Source organism: Aulonocara stuartgranti (assembly GCF_965226115.1).
Source record: "Aulonocara stuartgranti genome assembly, chromosome: 12".
Lineage (NCBI taxonomy): Eukaryota > Metazoa > Chordata > Actinopteri > Cichliformes > Cichlidae > Aulonocara > Aulonocara stuartgranti.
The window spans coordinates 24,944,425-24,968,493 of record NC_138948.1 but is presented as its reverse complement, the minus strand read 5'-3'; the positions used below and the strand labels follow the sequence as shown (position 1 = coordinate 24,968,493).

Below are 24,069 nucleotides of genomic sequence, written 5' to 3'. Positions count from 1 at the left end.
AAATAATTAAAATAATTTTCTCAAACCAAGGTGGAGAATCTGACGAAACTAACAAGGGTGCAAAGAACATTGGAATAAAAAAATAAAAGAGGAAATGACTAATAATCAAATCACCAAATTATGTTATTGTTCACATCAGGTAATTTTCCAAACTTTGGTGCCTCCCTCTGTCCCTCCCCATTCCCTTTACTGGTGATGCTGGGCGTGTGTTCATACTTCACGTACTTCATCATTCAAAGGTAGTTAACACTCATGACTTGATGACTCTCAACCTCATCATCCATCAGGACTCGCATGACAAGATTTATTTGCACCTTCAAGATGGCAAGAGAAAGTAAGAACAAGAACGCTGGTAAGTCTTTACAGAGAATTTTATATCTCAGTTTGATAAAGGAATCATTATCAAGATGATGTTTGGTTGCAAAAATCAACTTACAGCAGCTCATTTCATTCTTTTACAGAAACATAATATAGAAACAAGACAATGCAAAAGTAAACATTGAAAAACAGCAAAGTGCCATAAAGCAAGTGATTAGCAAATGAGTTCAAAGACAGAGTGCTAATAATGAGCTGCACACTGAAGTTTCTTATAAAAAGAAACTAGAAGCTTTGTTTCTTTGGAAATTAAAATCTTTCCAATGATGATAAAACACAGAAAACAAATCAACACAGGCCATCTAGTGGACTGAGACGGCAACACAGACTTCACCAAACAAACACTGCAATCTCCAGCACTGAATTTCTCAGCTTGGATGAAGTCCAGACCAAACAAGCTTCTTTGTGAAACCACAGCAGTTTTCTGTTTACATGTTTATCTATTTCTAGACTATTAAGAGGAAACTTTGGCTTTAAATGTATTATTAAATATGAAGCAATAACTTTGATATGTAGCTTCTTTTAATTAAGTAAATGTGATATGTCACCTACCTGAAAAATGTGCAGTTAAAAAATCTTGAATAAATCTTAGGACACAGACATGGTTTCATATGTTTCCATTTTCTATCTTTGTAGTTCTTCAGTCAGAGGTGTCACACAGATGCAGCTCACGCTGTCTTGGTCCTCTGACCTTCCACAATCAGGCTGTGGGAGAAAAGGTCCGCTTGAGTCATGGAGGTCGACTCGCAGAGAAGACTGAGAACACCTTCAAGAATGGGCTGGTGTTCAGCAACCGTCCAGTGAAGATCCAGGAGAAGATTCATCTGAGAGTGCAGAGGGATTCGACCAACTGGGATGGAGCTCTGCGTGTGGGCTTTACCACTGTGCCACCCTCAAGCAGATCTCTACCCCTGCCCTGCATGGCCATCCCCAACCTCACTGACAAGCCTGGACACTGGGCTGTGCCTGTAAATGAATCCTACTGCCAAGCAGGTTCAGAGCTGAAGTTTTGGGTTTCTCATGGTGGCAGCATATACGTAGCTGTCAGCAACAGGCGGTATAAGTGGCTGACAGGAGTGGACCTCAGCCAGCCTCTGTGGGCCACGATAGACGTCTACGGCCAGACGCGCTCCATTTTACTCCTAGGCAAGTTCAACTACAGTTATATTTGCCTTACAGCAGGTTTTTCCTGTTCTGTGAAGGCACAGCAATTCCCATGTTCTGACAGCGATAAATGTTGTCTGAATGACTTTTAAAATATTATTTTCTCTGTGCTGCAGGCTCAGAGAAAAAAGATCTATTTTGTACCAAAAGATCCTGTCCTGCACCTGAACCCCTCACCTCACCTGATGCTTACAGCCACTTTGGTTCAGTTTCGGACTTCAGTTGTGATGACTGCATCTCCTGTCTTGACATGAAAATGCCAGGAGGTGAAAACAGTCCCTTCAAAAGTCGCTATCTGATTTCAGTTGCACATTTCACACAGAGTGTGGTCTCATTTCCTGATGTCACATTTTTCTAATTCAGGATCTCTCTCTTCTGCTCACAGATATAACCTGTGTGGTGTGCATGGTGAAGGAGGCCAGAATCACACTGCCGTGTGGCCACCGGTGTTTATGTAAACACTGCAACTCCAGAGTTTTTCAGGAGTTTGGCACCTGCCCGCTGTGTCGACACAAGATCAGAGCTTCATCAGCTCTGATCTTGTGAGTAGTGGTGTGTTTCAAGTCTGGTCTGAGCTCCTAGACAGAAGCCAGAAATCACCAAAGAGAAGTTACAGAGTGACTGTTACAGTGAAAATACTGCACTAAATGCAAAATCTGCTGCTATTTCTATATTATTTATAATGATAACTTTGTCTGTACAGTGCACTTTTCTACCTCGATGCAAATCTTAAAGCAGTGTTGTATTTTTGTATGTCTGAAAATTGTAATGTGTTGATGGTAAAAAACATAAACTCTATTATGTTTTAAGGGTACATGCTGTAACAAAACCCTCAAAAACAATTTTTTTCAGTGAAGTGTGTTTAGGAAAAGAAGCATCTGTCTACAGCTCATATCTCTACAGTCAGGAATGAGTGGAAGTAAAAATAAATGTTGGTTTTCAGATAAGAGCAGACTGTGTGGCTGATTGTAAGAACAGAAATGTGCTACAATGTGTTCATTTCCAAACGTGCATTTGTGTTTGCACGTAGGAAGAATAATGATGCAAATATGCATAAAAAAATTACACTCTCAAATCACTGATCAGGTCATGTTGTTGTCACCAAACATTACCCTTTATCCTTTAACATTTTTACCCTTTAATCCACAAATATACGTTTATATGAAATCCACTTGTCCACTCCGGTGCTATGTGCGCTGGTGTGTTGACCTCCTAACTATAATAAGAACTTTATACAAGACTTTTCTGAATTCTTGGCTGGTGTTCTACCAAAATATGACAGTGTTTTAATCATACGAGATTTTAATATTCATATTTGCTGTTTAGATACCCCACTGACCAATGATTTTTTTAAACCTTATAGACTCCTTTAATCTTGTCCAGTCAGTCAAAGGCCCAACTCACGAACGCGGTCATACCCTGGTTCTCGTACTCTCTTACGGCCTATCAGTCACTGACACTGAAATCTGTAATATACATTTTTCGGACCACATGCCTGTCCTATTTGAGTTTCCCTTTTCAGGTCAGCCTGGTAGATCTGTTGTGCCCAAGCTCCGATCTTGCACGATTAATTCAAATACAGCAGATCGCTTTGCCCATTCCTACAAAAATCTAAATCCGGCATCACCTACTGACAGTACCACTCATTCGACCACTGATAGTCTGCTTTCCTTGTTCAGCTCAGCTTGTCTGGAAATACTGGATTCCATTGCTCCTTGTACCACTAGGTATCTAAAACCTAAAACCCAACCGTGGTTAAATAATGACACCAGGGAATGCAGACGGGCATGTAGAAAAGCGGAAAGAAAATGGAAAAAATACCATCTCCAAGTGTCGTTTGAGGCACTTAGAGAATCCCTGTCAAGTTGCCAGAAAGTTGTAAGAGCAGCTAAAATAAAATACTTTTCCAAGATCGTGTCCAACAACTGTCATAAACCTCAGATTTAATTTGGTATTATAAACTCAGTTCTTAATCCTCCCACTGCTGATCCTCATATAGCAGTGAACATAAGTTGGAATCTAATGAAATTCTTCATTAATAAAATTGTAGATATTAGATCCCACATTATTCCTCCCATTTCTGACCCAGGTGTTTATACTCCAACCTTGGCTGTTTTTGATCACTTCGAGCCAGTATCCCTTTCATTACTTAATGAAGTTGTCAGAAACTTGAGACCTTCAAAATGTACCCTGGATATCATTCCACCTAGGTTACTGAAAGATGTTTTTTGACACTGCTGGTACATGTCTTAACAGTTAAGCCCTTTCTCTGTTTCAGAGATTTTGAGAAAGCGATCCATGCCTTCATCTTATCTCGCCTCGACTTCTGTAATAGTATCTACTCTGGTTCACCTCTTCATCAATCGGTCGACTGCAGCTAGTTCAAAACGCTGCAGCACGGCTCCTAACTGGCACACGCAAGCGAGATCATATATCTCCTATACTTCCATCACTACACTGGCTGCCAGTCAGCTTTCGAACTGACTTTAAGATCTTAACACTTGTTTTTAAGTCGTTGCATGGACTAGCCCCTACACATCTTGCTGATCTCCTAACCTGGTATTCTCCCCCAAGATCCTTGAAGTCTGCAGACCAAATGCTTTTTGTTATCCCTAGGTCCAAATTAAAACATAGAGGAGACTGGGCATTTGCTGTGACTGCCCCCAAACTTTGGAATACATTGCCTTTGCATATCAGATCCTCCCCAACACTGGATACTTTTAAAAGTCGTCTAAAGACCCATTTTTAATCTCTGGCTTTTGGTTCTTCATGAGTTTGTTACTATTATTCTTTTTTTATGATTTTATTCTCTTTTTAAGGATGTTATTCTCTTCTAAAACACTATTCAGTTTTTTTATGTTTATTGCCTTGTCCATTTTATTGTACAGTACTTTGGTCAACACCTGTTGTTTTAAAAGTGCTATATAAATAAACTTGAACTCGAACTTGAACTATATAATTATTTAAATGTGAATGTTTGGATTTGGATCGAAGTCATCAGAAATGTCGATATGGCCACTTGGAAAAAGGATCCATAAAAGCCCCACATTCAGGACTCCAAACTCTCGGAAAATTCAAAACCTTTAAATCCAGGCGATGGTCCGTTTAGTCATTTTGTGGAATCAAACCATTCAGGAGGAGCAGATGAAGCCTGAAAACCAAAAAACAGGCAAAAAATCTAAAACATGGAGAGGGTGAAAAAATAAGGTTGAGGAAAGAAATGAGACTAGAGGGATAAAACAAACATGCTCAAACTTGAAATCAAAAGAAAAAACATGGAAAGGACAACATGGCAAATGGGGGAAACCACTGAGGTGGTACAGGTGAGAGAACAGCAAAACATGAGAACTTAGTGCAACAAGCAACTCCTCATGAAAGGCCAGGGCTGTAGTCATAGGGGCGTTGTTAAAACCCCCAAAAAGTGTGTTGTACAGCTCACTCCATACCCTCTCATGTAATATATTGTTCTTGGTATGGTTTGTAAAAGGAAAGAAATAGACGACTGTTAAAACTCTGATTAAGTGACACAAAAACAAGACAATCCAAACATAAGCATTAAAAAGCTGCAAAGTGCCGTAAAGCAATTAGAGTTCAATGAAAGAGTGCTAATAATGAGCTGCACACTGAAGTGTTAAATGATGGCGATAAGAAAAAGAAACTACAAACTTTATGGTTCTGTGGAAATAAAAATCTTGTCACTGACGATAAAACACTGACAAGGTACCTGCGTGTGGGTGTGTCACATCAGCAAAACAAATCAAGACAAGCCATCTAGTGACTAAAACTGCAACTCAGACTTTACCAAAGAAACGCTGCAGTTTCCAGCATTGACTTTAATTTCTCATCTTGGATGAAGTCCAGATCTTCACATTCTTCTCTAAAGTGAAAGCACAAGAGTTTGCTAGTTTCATTATGACTTATTACATGTTTAACTACTGTATATCTACACTGCTAAGAGGTAACTTTGGATATATTTTCCACAATTTACATTTATTAAATAAATATGAAGAAAAGATTTTGAATACGTAGTTTGTTTTATTCAGCTAAAGCCATATGAAGTATATCACCAACTCAACAACAAACTTGTATTATTATTATAAAACATTAAATGTAACTATAAAAAATAGAAGAAATGTTTCAATTTTCGTGTTTTAGATTTTTTCTATTGCATTTGCTATTGTGATGAGTGATTGCAAGATTAGACTCATGTGACATTTCAAACTGGAAGAGCCATAGAGATGTTACATGTACACACTGAATGGCAATCAGCTGATTAAAACAACAACAAACTACTGGAGGGAAATGCACAAAGAGAAGATACTAAACTAACAAGGGTGGAAAGGAAACTGGGAATCCACAATAAAAGCCCAGATCACCAAGTTTTGTTATTGTACACTTCAGGTAAATTTCCAAACTTTGGTGCCTCCCTCTGTCCCTCCCCTTTGTCTGGGTGTGTTTCTGTTTTCAAACCTCACGTACTCCATGATTAAAAGGTAGTCAACACACCTGACTTGAGGACACTCGACCTCATCATGCATCAAGTTTTTTCTACATCTCCAAGATGGCAAGAGAAAATAAAAACAAGAACTCTGGTAAGTCTTTAGAGAGAACTATATTTCTCAGTTTGATAAACAAATCATTATCAAGCTGATACTTAGTTGCATAAATTAACACATAACAGCTGTTTATGTACTTTTATTGTAATACACAGTAAGGGGGTGCAAAATGCTGCAGCTCAAAAGATTTTGCAAATTTCCCCAAATCTAGCATGTGCTCCAGTGCAGCACCAGTTTTGTCATTTAAGAAGTAGTATCCCTGTTAAGACAACACAATACAAAGCAAAGTGCCAAATAATGAACTAAGTTTACCACTCAGACAACTTGTACCAAACAAATGCAACTTTGTGCAACGACTTTAGCTCGTCAGCTTGAAAGACGTCCAGATTTCCGCATGCTTTGCAAAAACAAGAGTGCGGGAGTTTGCTAGTTTTATTCTGACTTATTTATATGTCTGCTTTTGTACTGTTAAAATGAAAATGAAATTTTGGCTACAGTTTGCACAATTTAACTTTAATATGAAGTATTAAAAACAGCTTGACATATGTAGCTTCTTTAATCCAATTAATATGGCAATTCACCTATTAACACAGCATTATTTTTATTTTTATTAGTATTATTATCATTATTATTATTTTATAAGAATGAAAATTATAAAAATTTGCGACATGACCAATTGACCTTTAAACTGAAAAAATCTTTGTTGAACTTTTTAAAATTTTAAACCTCATTTCAATTCAAGTCTGTCCTGTATCTAGCAAGTGAAAATAAAAATAAAATAAAATAAAATAAAATAAACAATAAAAGGTGAATCAAATAGACCATTACGGCAAGGCTGTGATGGTCAATTTGGTAAAGTAAATCCGTTGGGCATCTTTCCTCGCCTTAAGACAATAATTCTGATGGCAAAAGAACCAAACGGGACAGGCAAAAAAAAAACCCCAACCTAATTTCAGTTAAAAAAAATAGTTTTGAGGTTCCTACACATCACAAATGTAAGGGACACTTATTGTTATTGTGATTGTTGCTATTAAGTAATTCTCTGGAAATAACATGATTTGACATCAACATTCATAACTGTGTGTTTTTATTCTTTGTAGTTCTTCAGTCAGAGGTGTCACACAGATGCAGTCTGCTTTGTCTTGGTCGTCTGAACTTCCACCGTCAGGCTGTGGGAGAAAAGGTCCGCTTGAGTCATGGAGGTCGACTCGCAGAGAAGACTGAGAACACCTTCAAGAATGGGCTGGTGTTCAGCAACCGTCCAGTGAGAGTCCAGGAGAGGATTCGTCTGAGAGTGGAGAGGGATTCGATCAACTGGCAGGGAGCTCTGCGTGTGGGCTTTACCACTGTGCCACCCTCAAGCAGATCTCTGCCCCTGCCCTGCTTGGCCATCCCCAACCTCACTGACAAACCTGGACACTGGGCTGTGCCTGTAAATGAATCCTACTGCCAAGCAGGTTCAGAGCTGGAGTTTTGGGTTTCTCATGGTGGCAGCATATACGTAGCTGTCAGCAACAGGCAGCACAAGTGGCTGACAGGAGTGGACCTCAGCCAGCCTCTGTGGGCCATGATAGACATTTACGGGAAGACGCGCTCCATTTTACTCCAAGGCAAGTTCACTAGAACCACAGTTTTATCTGCCTTACAGCAGGTTTTTCCTGTTCTGTGAAGGCAGAGCATTTCATATGCACTGACAGCAATAAACAATGACTAACTGTTGAAATATGCTTTTGTCTTTGCTGCAGGCTCCAAAAAAACAAAGCTCCTTTGCACTAGAAGATCCTGTCCTGCACCCGAACCGCTCATCTCACCTGATTCTTACAGTCACTTTGGTTCAGTTCCTGATGTTTCAGACTTCAGACCTGATGACTGCATGTCCTGTCTTGACATGGAAATCCCAGCAGGTAAAAACAGTCCCTCCAAACATTAATGTCTGATTTCCGTTGCACATTTCTGACCACAGAGTGTGATCAGTGAAATCATTTGTAATAGTGTGGTCTCACATATGCCTGATGTCGCATTTGTAATTAGAGTCTCTCTCTTCTGGTTATAGATAACGTCTGTGTGGTGTGCATGGTGAAGGAGGCCAGAATCACACTGCCTTGTGGCCACCGGTGTTTATGTAAACACTGTGACTCCAGAGTCTGTCAAGAGTTTGGCACCTGCCCGCTGTGTCGACACAAGATCAGAGCTCCATCAGTAAAGGAGAGGCGGTTTATAGACGTCTAAGCTCTGACACACCAGCCAAGAATCACCAAATATAAACTACCGACACACAGTGAATGGCACTTATTATGACGCTTTGTCATGTTTGGCTTTTCTGTTTTGTTAAACATGTAAAAATTTCAGAGTGATGAAATGTCCTCAAATTCATGTAAAGATGTCAAACTGGACTATTTTTATGTAAATATTGCAATTAAGTCAGTATGTGACGAGACAAAATATTGCACTAAGTGCAAAATATGTATGTATGTGAATATGTAAAATAGCATTATAACAAAAAATTTCTGTACAGTATATTTTATAGGTTGGTGTAAATCTTAAAGAGATGTTTGATTTTCATAAACTCGTTTTGTCTTAAAATTGTTATAGTGTTTGTGCTTAGACAATGGAAAGAAAACATAAATAACCTTGTTTCAATCATCATATTTTCTTCTCTAATGTGTTTTTAAGGATGTTGCTATAAGAAATAAATCAATAGCAGTGCATATTAAATAGAACATGTTGGGGGATAAAGAAATACACACGTGTGAACAGCGGTTAAACATACCTTAAAGATTAACAAGAGAACCAAATTGCAGTCATGACTGAACTGAACTATAAATAAATGGAGGGCATCATATAAGAAGAGACAGAGTAGCTTGAAAACAAAAGCTTGCTTGGAACACAAGAGCATTTTCAAACACTTAGTTGTGTCAAGACATCGCAGGAATAATGATGCTAAAGCAAAAAACGAAACTTTCAATCCAGCGATCAGGTCATGTTGTGGTTAGCATAGATTACAAACAATCTCGCATTTTGTTTTTCAATAATTAATTGTACAATAAAGCATGCAATAAGAAATTCATTAATTCAAAACAATTATTTTTTATTTTCATGAATAAATTACGTGTTGCGTGGAGATCAGGGGCAGTACCTGTGGACTGGCAGACCGGGGTGGTGGTCCCCATCTTTAAGAAAGGGGACCGGAGGGTGTGTTCCAACTACAGGGGGATCACACTCCTCAGCCTCCCTGGGAAAGTCTATGCCAGGGTGCTGGAAAGGAGAGTTCGTCCGTTAGTCGAACCTCTGATACAGGAGGAACAATGCGGTTTTCGTCCTGGTCGCGGAACACTGGACCAGCTCTTTATCCTCTCCAGGATACTTGAGGGTGCATGGGAGTTTGCCCAACCAGTCTACATGTGTTTTGTGGACTTGGAGAAGGCATTCGACCGTGTCCCTCGGGGTGTCCTGTGGGAGGTGTTGCGGGAATATGGGGTGTCTGGCCCATTGCTACGGGCCATTCGATCCCTATACAACCGTTGCAAGAGCTTGGTTCGCATTGCCGGCAATAAGTCGGACTCGTTCCTGGTGGGTGATGGGCTCCGCCAGGGCTGCCCTTTGTCTCCGGTTCTGTTCATAATTTTTATGGACAGGATTTCTAGGCGCAGCCAAGTGGCGGAGGGCTTTCGCTTTGGTGGCCTCAGAATCTCATCTCTGATTTTTGCAGATGATGTGGTTCTGTTGGCTTCATCGGGTGAGGGCCTCCAGCTCGCACTGGAACGGTTCGCACCGAGTGTGAAGCAGCGGGAATGAGGATCAGCACCTCCAAATCTGAGGCCATGGTTCTCAGCCGGAAAAGGGTGGAGTGCCCACTCCGGGTCGGGGATGAGTTCCTGCCCCAAGTGGAGGAGTTCAAGTATCTCGGGGTCTTGTTCGCGAGTGATGGGAGAAGGGAGCCGGAGATCGACAGACGGATTGGGGCTGCAGCTGCAGTAATGCGGACGCTGCACCGGTCCGTCGTGGTGAAGAGGGAGCTGAGTGTAAAAGCGAAGCTCTCAATTTACCGGTCGATCTACGTCCCTACCTTCACCTATGGCCACGAGCTGTGGGTAGTGACCGAAAGAACGAGATCGCGGATACAAGAAATGAGCTTCCTCCGAAGGGTGGCTGGCCTCTCCCTTAGAGATAGGGTGAGAAGTTCGGCCATCAGGGAGGGGCTCAGAGTAGAGCAGCTGCTGCTCCACATCGAAAGGAGCCAGCTGAGGTGGTTCGGGCATCTGACAAGGATGCCCCCTGGGCGCCTCCTGGGTGAGGTGTTCCAGGCATGTCCCACCGGGAGGAGGCCCCGGGGCAGACCCAGGACACGCTGGAGAGATTATATCTCTCGGCTGGCCTGGGAACGCCTTGGTATTCCCCCGGATAAGCTGGAGGAGGTGGCTGGGGAGAGGGAGGTCTGGGCCTCTTTGCTTAGGCTGCTGCCCCCGCGTCCCGGCCCCGGACAAAGCGGATGAGGATGGATGGATGGATGAATAAATTAATGAACAATACAAAGAATTATAAATAAATATTCCTAAATAAACTACTATTCATAAATATTTCATATATAAAAGGGATTTATGTCAAATGAAGGCTGTGTGCAGGCAGGAATAGAGGACCCAATGTGCAGACTCACAGAGATGAATATGAACTCAGAACTCAGCTTTAATGCTACACAGCAAAAGAACAGAAAACTAACTAAACTTCAAATATTAACAAAAGAAAAACAGGCTAACCGGCAGAGCACAGTATAGTAAGATGGAGACCACAGCACAGACAAAGGAAAACACAGCGCTTAAACACACAGAGGAGCAATCAGGGAATGGGGGACAGAAGGGAAACACGCTGGGACAGATCAGGCCTAACGTGACAAGGGAAGCAAAACACATTAACATAAGACACAGACCTTCAGAGTAAAACAGGAAACTTATAGACACAGACTCAGAAGCAGAGACAGACACTGCAACAGTGGGAACACAGAGACGTGGGACCAGGGCAGACATGAAGACACAGACTGGACACAGAACAATGGCAGATTGATTTTCAACAGCTCTTAACAAAAGAAAAGGACCCAGAACATCAGACACGTGTGAAGTTCAAGTTCCTGAACCACAAATTCAGGGCCATCTAGTGGACTGTTTTAGACTGCAGCTCACCCTCTGACAATCAAATGCAGCAGCTTCCAGCTTTTGTTTCAGTCCAGACCTTCATCTGCCTCTTTATAGTAAAACATGGTAACTTCCTGGTTTCTTTATTACTTTTTTATGATTTAATCTGTTTTATAATCACACTAAAATCATTTCAGAAGTATAAAAGAAGTATAAAAAAGTATATGACTATATGACTAACCAGCATCTCACTGTGACATCCAAACATGAAAACGTTACGCTTTTACCTTCCTTTTTGTCAAAAGGTGCTGGCAGAGGGAACTGTAGAAACATTACAACCCCTGCCAATATCTGTTATTAATTTGCTCTGGCGCAGATGTCTGATAACGCTCTCACTGATCATTCCTGTGTTTTCTCTGAGATAAGTCTCTCCATGCACAGATGCTCAGTAAATTCGATGAAGCCCAGAAAACATTAGTGAATTATATTTGTAGGCATGAAGGTGATTTTCAACCATAATGAAAATATGTGGTCATATTTGAAAAACAAACAATATTTTATTGTACACTTAATTATTTGATGTGTGTGACTCCTTTGGCTCCATACAGGTGGTGGTCGAGGCCTCTTCTTTGATGAATGCTCTTTTTCCAAGAATTTTAAAAACAATTACTTATATTTTATGATTTCATATTTTTGATTTTAAATTTGATCCATTGTATCAATTCATAATTTTAAAAAGTAATGTCCAATAACTATTTTTTATAACTGGTCCCACCTTTAATTTGCAAACAAAAAAATGCAGTAAAAGAAACTAGAAAAAAAGGGCAACTACAGCAGGCAGCAGAGGGTAACAGCTCTCTTCTGTTGTGCATCAGGCCATATAACAGTAAGAAGGGTAAGGGAGATTTATTATCACCTGAAAACTCTATGTAAAAATAATGAATACAAATACCATTGTCTCCGTGCGAACTTATAATTCTGTAGGAGTCTGCTGGGTTTGAATTTTGATGTGATAGACATCTGCATCAGTGTATCAGTGTTAAAATAAATAAATTCATAAGCATGTAAAGGGACTGCTAATGAGCTCAGCTTATTTATCTTGTAAAAACCTATGTGCCCTTTGCTGGCTCAAGCACCTGCTCTCCAAAATCTCTGTGCAAAATTGTGGTTCTCAACAGGTCAATCTTAACATTCAAAAGGAAAAAGACCCAGGACATCAGACACATGTGAAATCCAAGTTCCTGAACTAGAAATTCAGGGCCATCTAGTGGACTCTTTTAGACTGCGGCTCATCCTCTTACAATCAAATGCAGCAGTTTCCAGTTTTCTCTTTAAGTGCTGTCTTCAGATAAAGTCCAGACCTTCCTGTGCCTCTTTAAAGTACAAACACAGGCTCTTCCTAGTTTCATTATTGTTTGTTCATGAATTCTTCTATTTTTATAATCACACTAAAATCATTTTCAAAAACATAAAAGAAATATAAAAAAGTATATGACTATCTGACTTACCAGCATCTTACATCCAAACACGAAAACTTGTAATGTTGTTACCTTCCTTTTTGTTAAAACATCAGTAATGTGAAAAAGAAAGCTTTCACGGGACTCTCTGCAGTCATACATGCTGCCATGTTTAATACACATTTCTCTGTCAGCCCTGTCAAATCAACCATACCTCTTCATTCTTTTTCTAATTGAACTGTTTTAACATGTAACAATGGTTACATAGCAACTGATGCCTTTAAAGATTTAACTCTTGGGTTGTTGTTTTTCTTTTTTCCCCCAGACACGATACATTAGATTAAACTGCCAAAAAAGTCTGCTTTGGTAGGCAAAGTCTAACTTTAAATAAGGTCATGTGGTGTTAGCAAAGATTAAAATACCAGTAAATCAATCAGTCAAGTGCATGAATCTACTTTAATTAGTGTCCATCAAAATTGCTTGTCTGATGACTTATTTTGATTAAGTTAATCTTCCTGAAAGTATAAAAAAAGCAAAAAAAAAACAACAACACACACACACACACACACAGGTCCCCAAAATCAGTTGTCCAATAAGGTGGCATTTTTTATCAAAAAAAACTAAGTAAACTTTTTGTCAAAAAAGTAATCCAATTCCATCGAAATATTTTCATGATCATATTTTTGACTATTGATTATTACCGAGTTATGAAATATCATAATTTTTTGATATTTCACAAAAGTTATGACTGTCATTAACTTTTATTCCTCCCTTTATTACTTCCTAAGTCATAAATCATTTGACAGGTCGGCTATAAATCACTGATTTGATATAAAGGAGGGCGCATTTCTAGGCTGCATTCGGAGGAGCCGTCGAATTTGAACAGCCTTCGTAGCGTTGGTGTGACGTAATGTGTCCTCCTAAGGATACAGCCCCTAAATTTGGAAACAGCCTGAGAATCAGACTCGACAAACAGAAATGTACGTCTGAAACAAATGCATCCCAAGTGAAAAATACAAGTCATATTGGAAAAATTATTTTCCCTTGAGCAGGGAAAATTACTCCATTTTCATATTTGTAGAGTTTATTATATGGACATTGTGACAGTGTAAAGACAGCTTCCGACTGAGAAGTTAAGCCAAAATTCGGGAGCTGTTTTAAAATTGTTTCCTATGGGAAAGAGAGATGGGGGAGGCACTTTGATAACATTTATGACAGAACTGTAAATCCCATCTAAATGAGAATGACACTGCATGAAAGAGGACAGTAATGGCTACATTTTAATGTAAATATTATACATGTCAGAGAAAAGGTTTGGGCATGAAAGAAAGAGAAATATTTTTTTTCACATTATTCTCCAGACTCAATTTTTAGAGCAGGTCATGTGATCATGCAGTCACAGGAAAATTCCATGAAAAATAAAAATTCTTCATGAAATCTTGGAAGAAACCATAAACATATCAAAACATAGATTTTGTCAAGCCAAAGTCTTGTGACCCGTATAAACCTTAAATCATGTTTTTGTGATAAGGTATTACAGAGCAGTAGGGATCCAAAGTGGCTGGTTTGGTGTACTTTTTCAGACGGTTCCCTTTTAAGTGAATGGAGAAAAAAAATCACAACTTTTGTGTGTGTGTATGTGTGCGTGTGTGTGTGTCTATCTGTGTGTGTGCATGCGTGTGTGTGTGTGTGTGCGTGTTTTTCTGTCTGTGTGTTTATGTCTGTATCAGTATGTGAGATGGTCTGTGTGAGTGTGCTTCTGTGTTTGTGTGTCTGTCAGATTTAAAACAGAGACATTAAATTAGGTTAGATTAGTTGAAATGTGGGAGAATCCACTAGAAACGGGTAAATGGTTTCAGTTCTACAGGGAGTGCAGAATTATTAGGCAAATGAGTATTTTGTCCACATCATCCTCTTCATGCATGTTGTCTTACTCCAAGCTGTATAGGCTCGAAAGCCTACTACCAATTAAGCATATTAGGTGATGTGCATCTCTGTAATGAGAAGGGGTGTGGTCTAATGACATCAACACCCTATATCAGGTGTGCATAATTATTAGGCAACGTCCTTTCCTTTGGCAAAATGGGTCAAAAGAAGGACTTGACAGGCTCAGAAAAGTCAGAAATAGTGAGATATCTTGCAGAGGGATGCAGCAGTCTCAAAATTGCAAAGCTTCTGAAGCGTGATCACTGAACAATCAAGCGTTTCATTCAAAATAGTCAACAGGGTCGCAAGAAGCGTGTGGAAAAACCAAGGTGCAAAATAACTGCCCATGAACTGAGAAAAGTCAAGCGTGCAGCTGCCAAGATGCCACTTGCCACCAGTTTGGCCATATTTCAGAGCTGCAACATCACCGGAGTGCCCAAGAGCACAAGGTGCGCAATACTCAGAGACATGGCCAAGGTAAGAAAGGCTGAAAGACGACCACCACTGAACAAGACCCTTCAAGAAAAACATGATTTTCATGCAGGACAATGCTCCATCACACGCGTCCAAGTACTCCACAGCGTGGCTGGCAAGAAAGGGTATAAAAGAAGAAAAACTAATGACATGGCCACCTTGTTCACCTGATCTGAACCCCATTGAGAACCTGTGGTCCATCATCAAATGTGAGATTTACAAGGAGGGAAAACAGTACACCTCTCTGAACAGTGTCTGGGAGGCTGTGGTTGCTGCTGCACGCAATGTTGATGGTGAACAGATCAAAACACTGACAGAATCCATGGATGGCAGGCTTTTGAGTGTCCTTGCAAAGAAAGGTGGCTATATTGGTCGCTGATTTGTTTTTGTTTTGTTTTTGAATGTCAGAAATGTATATTTGTGAATGTGGAGATGTTATATTGGTTTCACTGGTAAAAATAAATGATTGAAATGGGTATATATTTGTTTTTTGTTAAGTTGCCTAATAATTATGCACAGTAATGGTCACCTGCACACACAGATATCCCCCTAAAATAGCTAAAACTAAAAACAAACTAAAAACTACTTCCAAAAACATTCAGCTTTGATATTAATGAGTTTTTTGGGTTCATTGAGAACATGGTTGTTGTTCAATAATAAAATTATTCCTCAAAAATACAACTTGCCTAATAATTCTGCACTCCCTATAATCACCCAGTCATAAAAGTTGATTCTAAAAGTCATCAACTGACTCCAGCTGCCTAGATTTAATCCACCTGTCTGCTGAAGACAACTCCACCAATTAAAAATAAGCCTGAAGTCAATGTGCCAATCAGAATGATCTATCATTCACATACATTTAAATTGTTGCTTTCTCTTCCATTTGCCCAAACTGAATTTGGTAAAAGAGCTTTTGTCCATTTAGCACCCTTGGCTTGGAACAAACTACAGAACGAATGGAAAATGACTGAATTCATTTCATTAAGTGCTTTTAAATCTAAACTACGAATCCTTGAGGTTTTAATTGTTTTAATTAGATTGTACAGCGTGAGCTATCTCTTCAGGCGGACCTATTGGAACAACACGAGAAGATGCTTCAGCATATTTCTAAGGAACAGGGCACCCTGCTTCAGGTAGTAACGGAACTCAAAGGTATGTGGCACTCCCCTCACCCAGCAGCAGCTAATGTTTCACCTCATTTACCCTCCTTACCCGCCTGCCCTCTTCCTCCCTCTCCACCTCCACCCATGCGTGAGCATACCTTACCTGTGCCTGAAAAATTTTCAGAGGATTTAGATAAGTGTAGAGGCTTCTTAACCCAGTGCGACTTGAGTTTTCGCCAACAGACTCAAGCCTATGCTACCGACGGTGCCAAAATTGCTCTCATGGTGCAACTCATGACGGGGAGAGCACTGAAGTGGTCTCAGGCAGTGCTGCGTTCCAACCCCAATGTTTCTTATCCTGACTTTCTGACCAAATTCCGCAGTGTTTTTGATAAAGGTTCTAATCCAGATGCAGCTGCTCACCGTTTGTTTTCTTTAAAACAGGGCAAAAAGAGTGTGGTGGATTTCTCTGTGGATTTTTGGATCTTGGCTGAGGAAACTGGCTGGGAGGAAAAAGCACTTTGGGGGGCATTTCTCAATAGCCTGAATGAAGGAATCAGACGTGAGTTGGCCACCAAAGAATTACCTAAATCGTTGGATGCTTTGATTAATATGTGTATCAGCCTTGATGGCCACATGCAAGAATATGGAGGGCGGTCTGAGGAAGCCCGCCGGGCAACAGGAAGCCCAGGTGGTTGGCTGAGCACTTCTTCCGATGGGGGAGGACAAGGGGAGCGTGAGCTTGAGGAGACGGAGGAGGAGCTGATGCAGCTAGGGCGAGCTAGATTCAGCTAGATTCCGGGTGGAGGAAGAGATGACAGATGGGTGAGTGCTTTGCATGCGGAAAGAAGGGGCACTTTGCAGACTCTTGCCCGTCCCGGCTAAAAGATTTGGCCCGTCAGTAGCGGTGGGGTTACTGATGGGTGCGACAGGAGATGTGTTACCCCACCTCAGCTACCCCACCAAGCTTATCTTTCAGTCCATAACTCATTCCTGTAACGCACTAGTGGATTCAGGCGCAGAACAAAGCTTTATGGACGAGTCTTTAGCCAGGAGATTGGGGGTCCCGCTTGTTTCCCTGCATGTTCCTTTACATGTGTCTGCCCTCAATGGGGAAGTGCTGGCCAAAGTCACGCATCGCACGCATGAAATCACGCTTTCGTTCTTTCACGTTCACGTTCTTTCTGGTAATCATGTTGAAAATATAAGTTTGTTTCTGTTTAAGGCGCCTGATACTCCATTGGTGTTAGGTTACCCGTGGCTTTAACGTCATAACCCTCAGATAGATTGGGCCCAGGGTAGTGTGGGGGGATGGAGTGAGTGGTGTCACAAGCAGTGCTTACGGTCAGCTGTTCCCAATCTGACGCCGACTGTGGCGAAGGATGCTGTCTGTGCTCCTGATCTCTCTGTTGTTCCGGCTGAATACCATGATCTAGCTAGTTGATCTAGTTTGGCCTCATCGCTTCGGCCTCACCAACCTTACGATTGTGGCATTGATTTGCTTCCAGGAGCTACACTGCCCACCAGCCGCCTGTACAGCCTGTCCAAGTCTGAGCGCAAGTCCATGGAGCGCTATATTACCGACTCACTCTCTGCTGGCATCATTCGACCGTCCACTTCTCCGCTTGGGGCAGGATTATTTTTCGTCGAAAAGAAGGACAAATTCCTTCGCCCCTGCATTGACTTCCGTGATCTCAACAAAACAACCATCAAGAACAGGCTATGGTGAATGACGTGCTTCGGGATTTCATTAACCACTTTGCTTTTGTGTACTTGGATGATATTCTCATTTTTTCCAAGACTCGTGAGGAGCATGTTGAACACGTCAGACTGGTGCTTCAACGGCTGTTGGAGAATCGCCTGTAATGTAAAGGTGAGAAATGTGAATTTCACGTCCCGACAGTGTCTTTTCTGGGATTTGTGATTGATTGGGGGCAGTTGAGAGCAGATCCTGCTAGGGTCAAGGCAGTGGTGGAGTGGTCGGAACCTAAGACCTGAAAGGCATTCCAAAAATTCTTGGACTTTGCAAACTTCTACCGTAAGTTCATTCGTAACTTTAGCACTGTGGTGTTGCCGTTGACTACTCTCACTTCTCCTAAACAGCAGTTTGTGTGGTCACCCCAGGCCCAACAGGCTTTTGTGCAACTGAAACTGTTGTTCTCGTCTGCCCCCATTCTCGTTCAAGCAGATTTATCTCAACCCTTCATTGTGGAAGTGGATGCGTCGGTTCTGGTGTGGGAGCAGTCCTTTCCCAACGAGTGGAAGGTAAACTCCATCCCTGCGCCTTCTTCTCCCATCGTCTTTCCCAGGCGGAGCATAATTATGATGTCGGGGATCGGTAGCTCCTGGCGATCAAGTTGGCCTTGGAAGAATGGCGCCACTGGCTGGAGGGGAGTGTGCATCCGGTGCTGGTCTGGACGAACCATAAGAATCTGTCGTACCTGCAAACAGCCAAACGCCTCAATGCCCGGCAAGCCAGGTGGGCCTTGTTTTTTACTCATTTTGATCTTGTCATCACTTACAGGCCAGGGTCGCGTAACACCAAGTCAGATGACCTCTCATGCCAGTTTGCTCCCAGTGGGGAGGGGGAGGAGGAGGAGAGGACTATCATCCCGGCCTGCTCTGGCGAAGGACGTCCAGGAGTATGTCGCTGCATGTACCATCTGTGCTCAGAACAAAGTTCCTAGCTCTCCACCCTCGGGTCAGTTACGGCCACTTGTTGTCGCCAGCCATCCATGTTCTCACATACCAGTGGACTTTGTCACTGGCTTGCCACCATCTTCTGGTAATACTGTCAAAACTGCTAAACTCCTCGTCCAGCATGTTTTCCGTTTACATGGCATTCCCCAAGACATTGTGTCGGACCGAGGGCCCCAGTTTACTTCCCGGGTGTGGAAGGAGTTTTGTGCGGAACTGGGGGCCCAGGTCAGTTTGTCTTCTGGCTTTCACCCGCAGACAAATGGTCAGGCTGAGAGGGCAAATCAGGAACTGGAGGCTATGCTCCGCTGTGTCATCTCATCTAACCAGTCCACTTGGAGCGAGCAGTTGGCCTGGATTGAATATGCCCACAACGCCAGTACGTCAACCGCAACAGGAGTGTCACCTTTTGAAGCCTCCCTGGGTTATCTACCTCCGCTCCTGTCTATCATTGAGGGTGAGCTTGCCGTGGCATCTGTCCAACATCATATTCGTCGATGTCGGCGCGCCTGGAAGGCAACTAGGGCAGCCTTGCTTAGGACGGTGGAACGGAACAAGCATTTGGCGGACCGCCGCCACACCCTGGCGCCCGCTTACCAGGTTGGCCAGAGGGTATGGCTCTCAACCAGGTACATTCCCCTTCAGACTGAGTCCAAAAAGCTGGGTCCCCGCTTCGTCGGGCCTTTCCTTGTTCAGTCGGTCCTCAATCCGGTGACATTGAGGCTGTCTTTGCCCCGCAATATGCGGATTCATGATGTGTTTCATGTTTCTCAGATGAAACCAGTCCAGACCAGCCCGTTGTGCCCACCTGCTGGGTCCCCACCACCTGCCCGGATTATCGATGGCGCACCTGCATATTCCATAACGCGGATTATGGACGCTAGGTGCCGCGGTAGGGGTTTCCAATACTTGGTGGACTGGGAGGGGTATGGTCCGGAAGAGCGGACAACAAGCCTGTGGCACGTTGATTTGTCAGTTTCAAATCCTTGCAAACAACTTTATGTGGTGTATAAATTACATGTTATGTTATGACACCTGACATTATTGGAATAATGTAATGCTCAGTGTGGTTATGGAGGAGCTGCATTTGGTAAAAGATAGCTGTTTTGATTTGTTCTGTAAGGCGCATATAAAGGTTTCTGTGACATTCATATGTTGTTAGATCACTTCCAAATGATCTTGTTATTGAGTGATGGTTGGTTTATCACTGGTAAACCTATGAGCATCTGCTACATATTATTACTATAGAAGCTACATATGCTGCCACCGAGATCTCTTCTAGCAAGACAAAATAACAAGATTTTGCAATTGATAGCAGCAACGCTGTTGATCATTTATGACCACCTGCTTACCAGAATCACATTTATGTTGGTCCTCCCAATAGGAGGGAGACGATGCAGTACAGTTTCCCAATCGCAACCATAGGCGATCGCTTGAGGTAAGATAACACTCTACCAACCTGACACATTGAGTGTCTATGTGAAAATGGTAAAGGCCAACCTGAGACATTATGTAGAATACAGTGCTTTTATTTACAGTGAACAAATGACAACACGCAAATAATTCCCAGTGCGTGATCTCTTTGAGTGAGATTTTGTTTACTCAGTTTTAACTACATCCATTAATGTTTCTATATGATGAATTGAGCAAACTGATGAAACCTCATAACATTGTTGTCCTGAGATGAAAAATCCAATTTTCCTTTGGTATATATATTTGCTATAGCTTTTTAAAAAGCAGTTAAGATGGCAGCCTATCTGCTTGTTACATGATGATGGACCTCCTGCTTTCATGCCCAAGCTCCTATGGTGTTCATTGAGACTCTTGTCTTTTTAAAGTGTTGTATTATTTTGTATCTGTTTTATTTAACATAAACAAGCCACTAAGAATAACCAGTGGTTGTTGTCAGTCTTCTTTTTCTTTGTTAGCATTGTTCATGTGCAGAATGCCTCTAAGATCAGTTTTTAAAACCTTATCATACATCTACCACCTATGGGCTCAAGGTTTGCCAGGCACCAAACATTTTAACCCATCAGAAAAGAATAACTCCCAGGCTGACTAAGATTTCAGTGGGGAGATGAAGATTAGGATCAGAAATTCATCCAAACCACACAGCAGCATATTAATGACTTGTGTTGTAGATAATCTGAGATGTTCTCTTTATTGAAGTTCAGTTGGTTTTCCACATCTTCTTTCTGCCATGTTTTTGCCTTTGCCATCAGAGACCCTCACATTTTGTTTGATAGTTTCATCTTTTGTTTTTAAGATTTTATAGTCATGTTTTTATGTTATGTTTCAGACTTGATTGCAGGATGTATCAGAGAGATATTGTAGATGAAAACTAAATTGTTCTAAAGCTAAAGAATGATTTGAATGATTGGTGATGAGAATACCTGAGAATCTTTTGCGTGACCTTTCATGCTTTCACACCCTCCACTGTGGTTTAATTAAAACAAATACGCAAAGGGGAGTGGGCCAAAATTCCTTCACAGTGATTTGAAAGAGACTACTAATCACAAACATGCAATTTATGCTCTGAAGAGTGGCACAACCAGTTATTAGGTTTAGTAAGCAATCAGTTTGTCACACAGAGACAGATAGGTTTGGGTAGCTTTTAGCCCATCATTTATTAAATCACCATTATAAAACTGCATTGTGTGTTTTGTCGTTATCCTTGTCCAATATTAAATATTTTTTGACAATCTGACACATGTAAGTGTGACAATTATGCAAAGAATAAACCAGGAAGGGGGCAAATATTTGCTGAGTTTCAGCACACAGTCAGATGTCATAAGCTCACTTTTAGTCTGATACCTGCTCATGATATGCGTCCAAATGACTAAAGCATTTATTCTTAAAAGTGTTGATAATTTTTACAGTGTATAGGGGGTAAAACAAAAGACAGACCTGTTTTAAAGTAGTTTGAATAAGAATTTTGAACGCATAAAAATATCAAAACATCTTGATCTTGTTGGTGTGTCAACTGATGAAAAAACAATCAAACAGAATTAGTTTTGAGATTATTGAAACCAATTGAAAAAAATGTGGAAAACTTGACAGCTCAATTTTATTTATATAACGCCAAATCACAACAACAGTGACTTCAAGGAACATCTATCGACTCCAAATAAGTCTTTTATAGCTTCTGGCTCCACTGGAAACTAAGGATGGGGAAATGTTGTTATGCTGCTGTGGTGATGAAAAGATACTGGAGAAGGCGGGTTTTCTAAAGAAAAATGACTAAAGTGGAAGTCATGCATCTGTTGGCACAGGACTGCACATTACAGTGTAGTTAATGGTGATAGCAGCAGGGTATAATCACTGATCATACAGCTAAAGGGAAGTGAGATTAAGGCAAGATATACCTGTTATATAATTTTAATACACCCTGAAGAAAAGCAACCTGCCCCAAGTGAAAAGAAGTGCTACACAGGGAGAAGATGATTAAGTTCCTCTTTTGTGTCTTTTTGTGGTGCATAAATTACATGCTGCTTCTAACACCTCCCAAATCATTGTTGTAAAAATATAATGTTCAGTGTGGTTATGGAGGGGTTGCAGTTAGTAAAAGATAGCTGATTTGACATGTACATTAAGGCAAATATAAAAGTTCCTGGGACGCTCAAATGTTTTGAGATTATCTCCAAATTATCTTATTATTTAGTGATGGTTGGTTTATCACTGATAAACATATTCTATGGAAATAGAAAGAAAAAAGCTGCGATCTGACCAAATGGATAGAAGAGCATGTGGTCAGCCCATTAGAACACCGCCCACTTGCAGAAGGTTTCCCAGGGTTTGTCAGCAGCAGATGCCCAGTCCTGGCTGCTTATAAAGCTCTCTCTTTCTCAGACACACACCTTGATAAGCTCCTGCAGAGTTTCGTATCGCAGGGCTGCATGAACGTCAGTGGTGACGCTGCTGCTGCTACTACGAAGTTTCCTTGAAACTGCTTGCGTTGTTAACATGGAAACAGACACGGATGTGCTTCTTGTCACTGCAAACGTCGGCTCACTCTTTAATAATGTAAGTAGAATGGCATCACAATTAAAGTCACACTATAATGATGGTATAGTCACAGGATTATGTAAAAACTCTAATAGGCTCATGCATAAATAAGTAAGGCAGGGTATAGGGTATGAGGAAAGCTGGGGGGGGGGTTAACATTGAATGGGCTCCATTGCATGGAAGAGGATTAAGGCCACTGGACGTCTTTTTGTTTGTTTTTCCAGAATTCCGAGGAAAAAGTTTAGAATCCTGAAAAAGTCTTCTCTTGTCTTATTCTGAAATCTTAGCAATGCCTTTCTTGCTGCAACTCTTCCAGTCAAACCTTCAACTCGAAGTCTTCTAATCACAGTTGAAACTAAGACTTGCTTACTCCGACCGCTATTAAGCTGCGCTTGAAGCTGTTGTCCTGTGAACTGCCTATCACGCAAGCTGGTAACTCTCAGAAACATCCTCTGATTAAGCTGTGGCTTTTGATCAGCCAGACCTCTTCCTGTTAGAGTTTGTTTCTGAGTGCCTTTTGACGGTGAAGGAAACTGTACTGACACCTTGACTTTCTTTGTAATTTTTCTGTAGGTTTAGAATGTTATGATGGTCTGTCTCTCTTCCACACACTACATTCTGCAGTGCAGTACTGTTCAACTGATGGTCACGAGGGTGTGGTGCTCCGTGTTCTCTGCTCCCGTGTGTCCTCACACCCCGTGCTCTCTGTCTTCTTGTTTTCCCACGCTCCTTCTGGGGGAAATAACAGAGGCATCTGTCAGGACACTCAACTACAGAAAGCATACACTCACTAGCCGCAGCTCACTAGGAAAATTGACTTGGAGTCTCACGCAATGATCCAGCATCGGTGAGAGCTCAATCACACTCTTAAATAGCTCCCCTGACAAGGCTGATCAGCTGCAGGTGCGTGGCAATATCTTCAGGTGTGGCCAGTCATGCAAGCATGAAAACACAGGAACAGCAACACAGTGCAGCAAAAACGCATATTAATATTATATTTTAAAATTATTTTATAAAAATAATTTCATAATTATAATTTTATAATTTATAATTATTTTATAAAATAAATTAATTCCTTCTAACAGAACGCACACACACAGATATAGTCTTGTGAAAAAGAAAATGCATTCTCTTTCAGTTCTAAGGTTTAATGTACTGAGTTATACATGTACATGTTATACATGTA

General features: G+C 41.3%; 3 protein-coding genes across 4 annotated transcripts in view; 2 read left to right on the top strand and 1 right to left on the bottom strand.

Annotated features, from left to right (window-relative positions):
- LOC309718361 (E3 ubiquitin-protein ligase NEURL3-like) overlaps positions 1–8,741 on the top strand; it is a 67,880-nt gene extending 59,139 nt beyond the window's left edge. Inside the window, exons 2-5 of one of the 2 annotated variants that reach the window (XM_082553500.1) lie at positions 6,079–6,131; positions 7,196–7,705; positions 7,841–7,999; positions 8,149–8,741. In XM_082553500.1, the coding sequence (XP_082409626.1) occupies positions 6,079–6,131; positions 7,196–7,705; positions 7,841–7,999; positions 8,149–8,324 (898 nt within the window). In that variant the 3' untranslated portion in view covers positions 8,325–8,741. Of the gene's footprint in view, positions 1–6,045; positions 6,132–7,195; positions 7,706–7,840; positions 8,000–8,148 lie in introns of those variants that run through there. The other variant, XM_082553501.1, reaches the window with a different exon arrangement.
- LOC309719499 (uncharacterized protein) overlaps positions 1–24,069 on the bottom strand; it is a gene marked incomplete at its 5' end in the record, with an annotated part of 101,333 nt that overhangs the window by 62,286 nt on the left and 14,978 nt on the right. The gene's annotated exons all lie outside the window — the stretch shown is intronic.
- On the top strand, positions 278–2,526 carry LOC309719817 (E3 ubiquitin-protein ligase NEURL3-like). Its single transcript, XM_082556202.1, has 4 exons — positions 278–352; positions 1,012–1,521; positions 1,656–1,805; positions 1,925–2,526. The coding sequence occupies exons 1-4, from the start codon at positions 295–297 to the stop codon at positions 2,083–2,085; spliced, it is 879 nt and encodes a 292-aa protein (XP_082412328.1). The 5' UTR covers positions 278–294; the 3' UTR covers positions 2,086–2,526.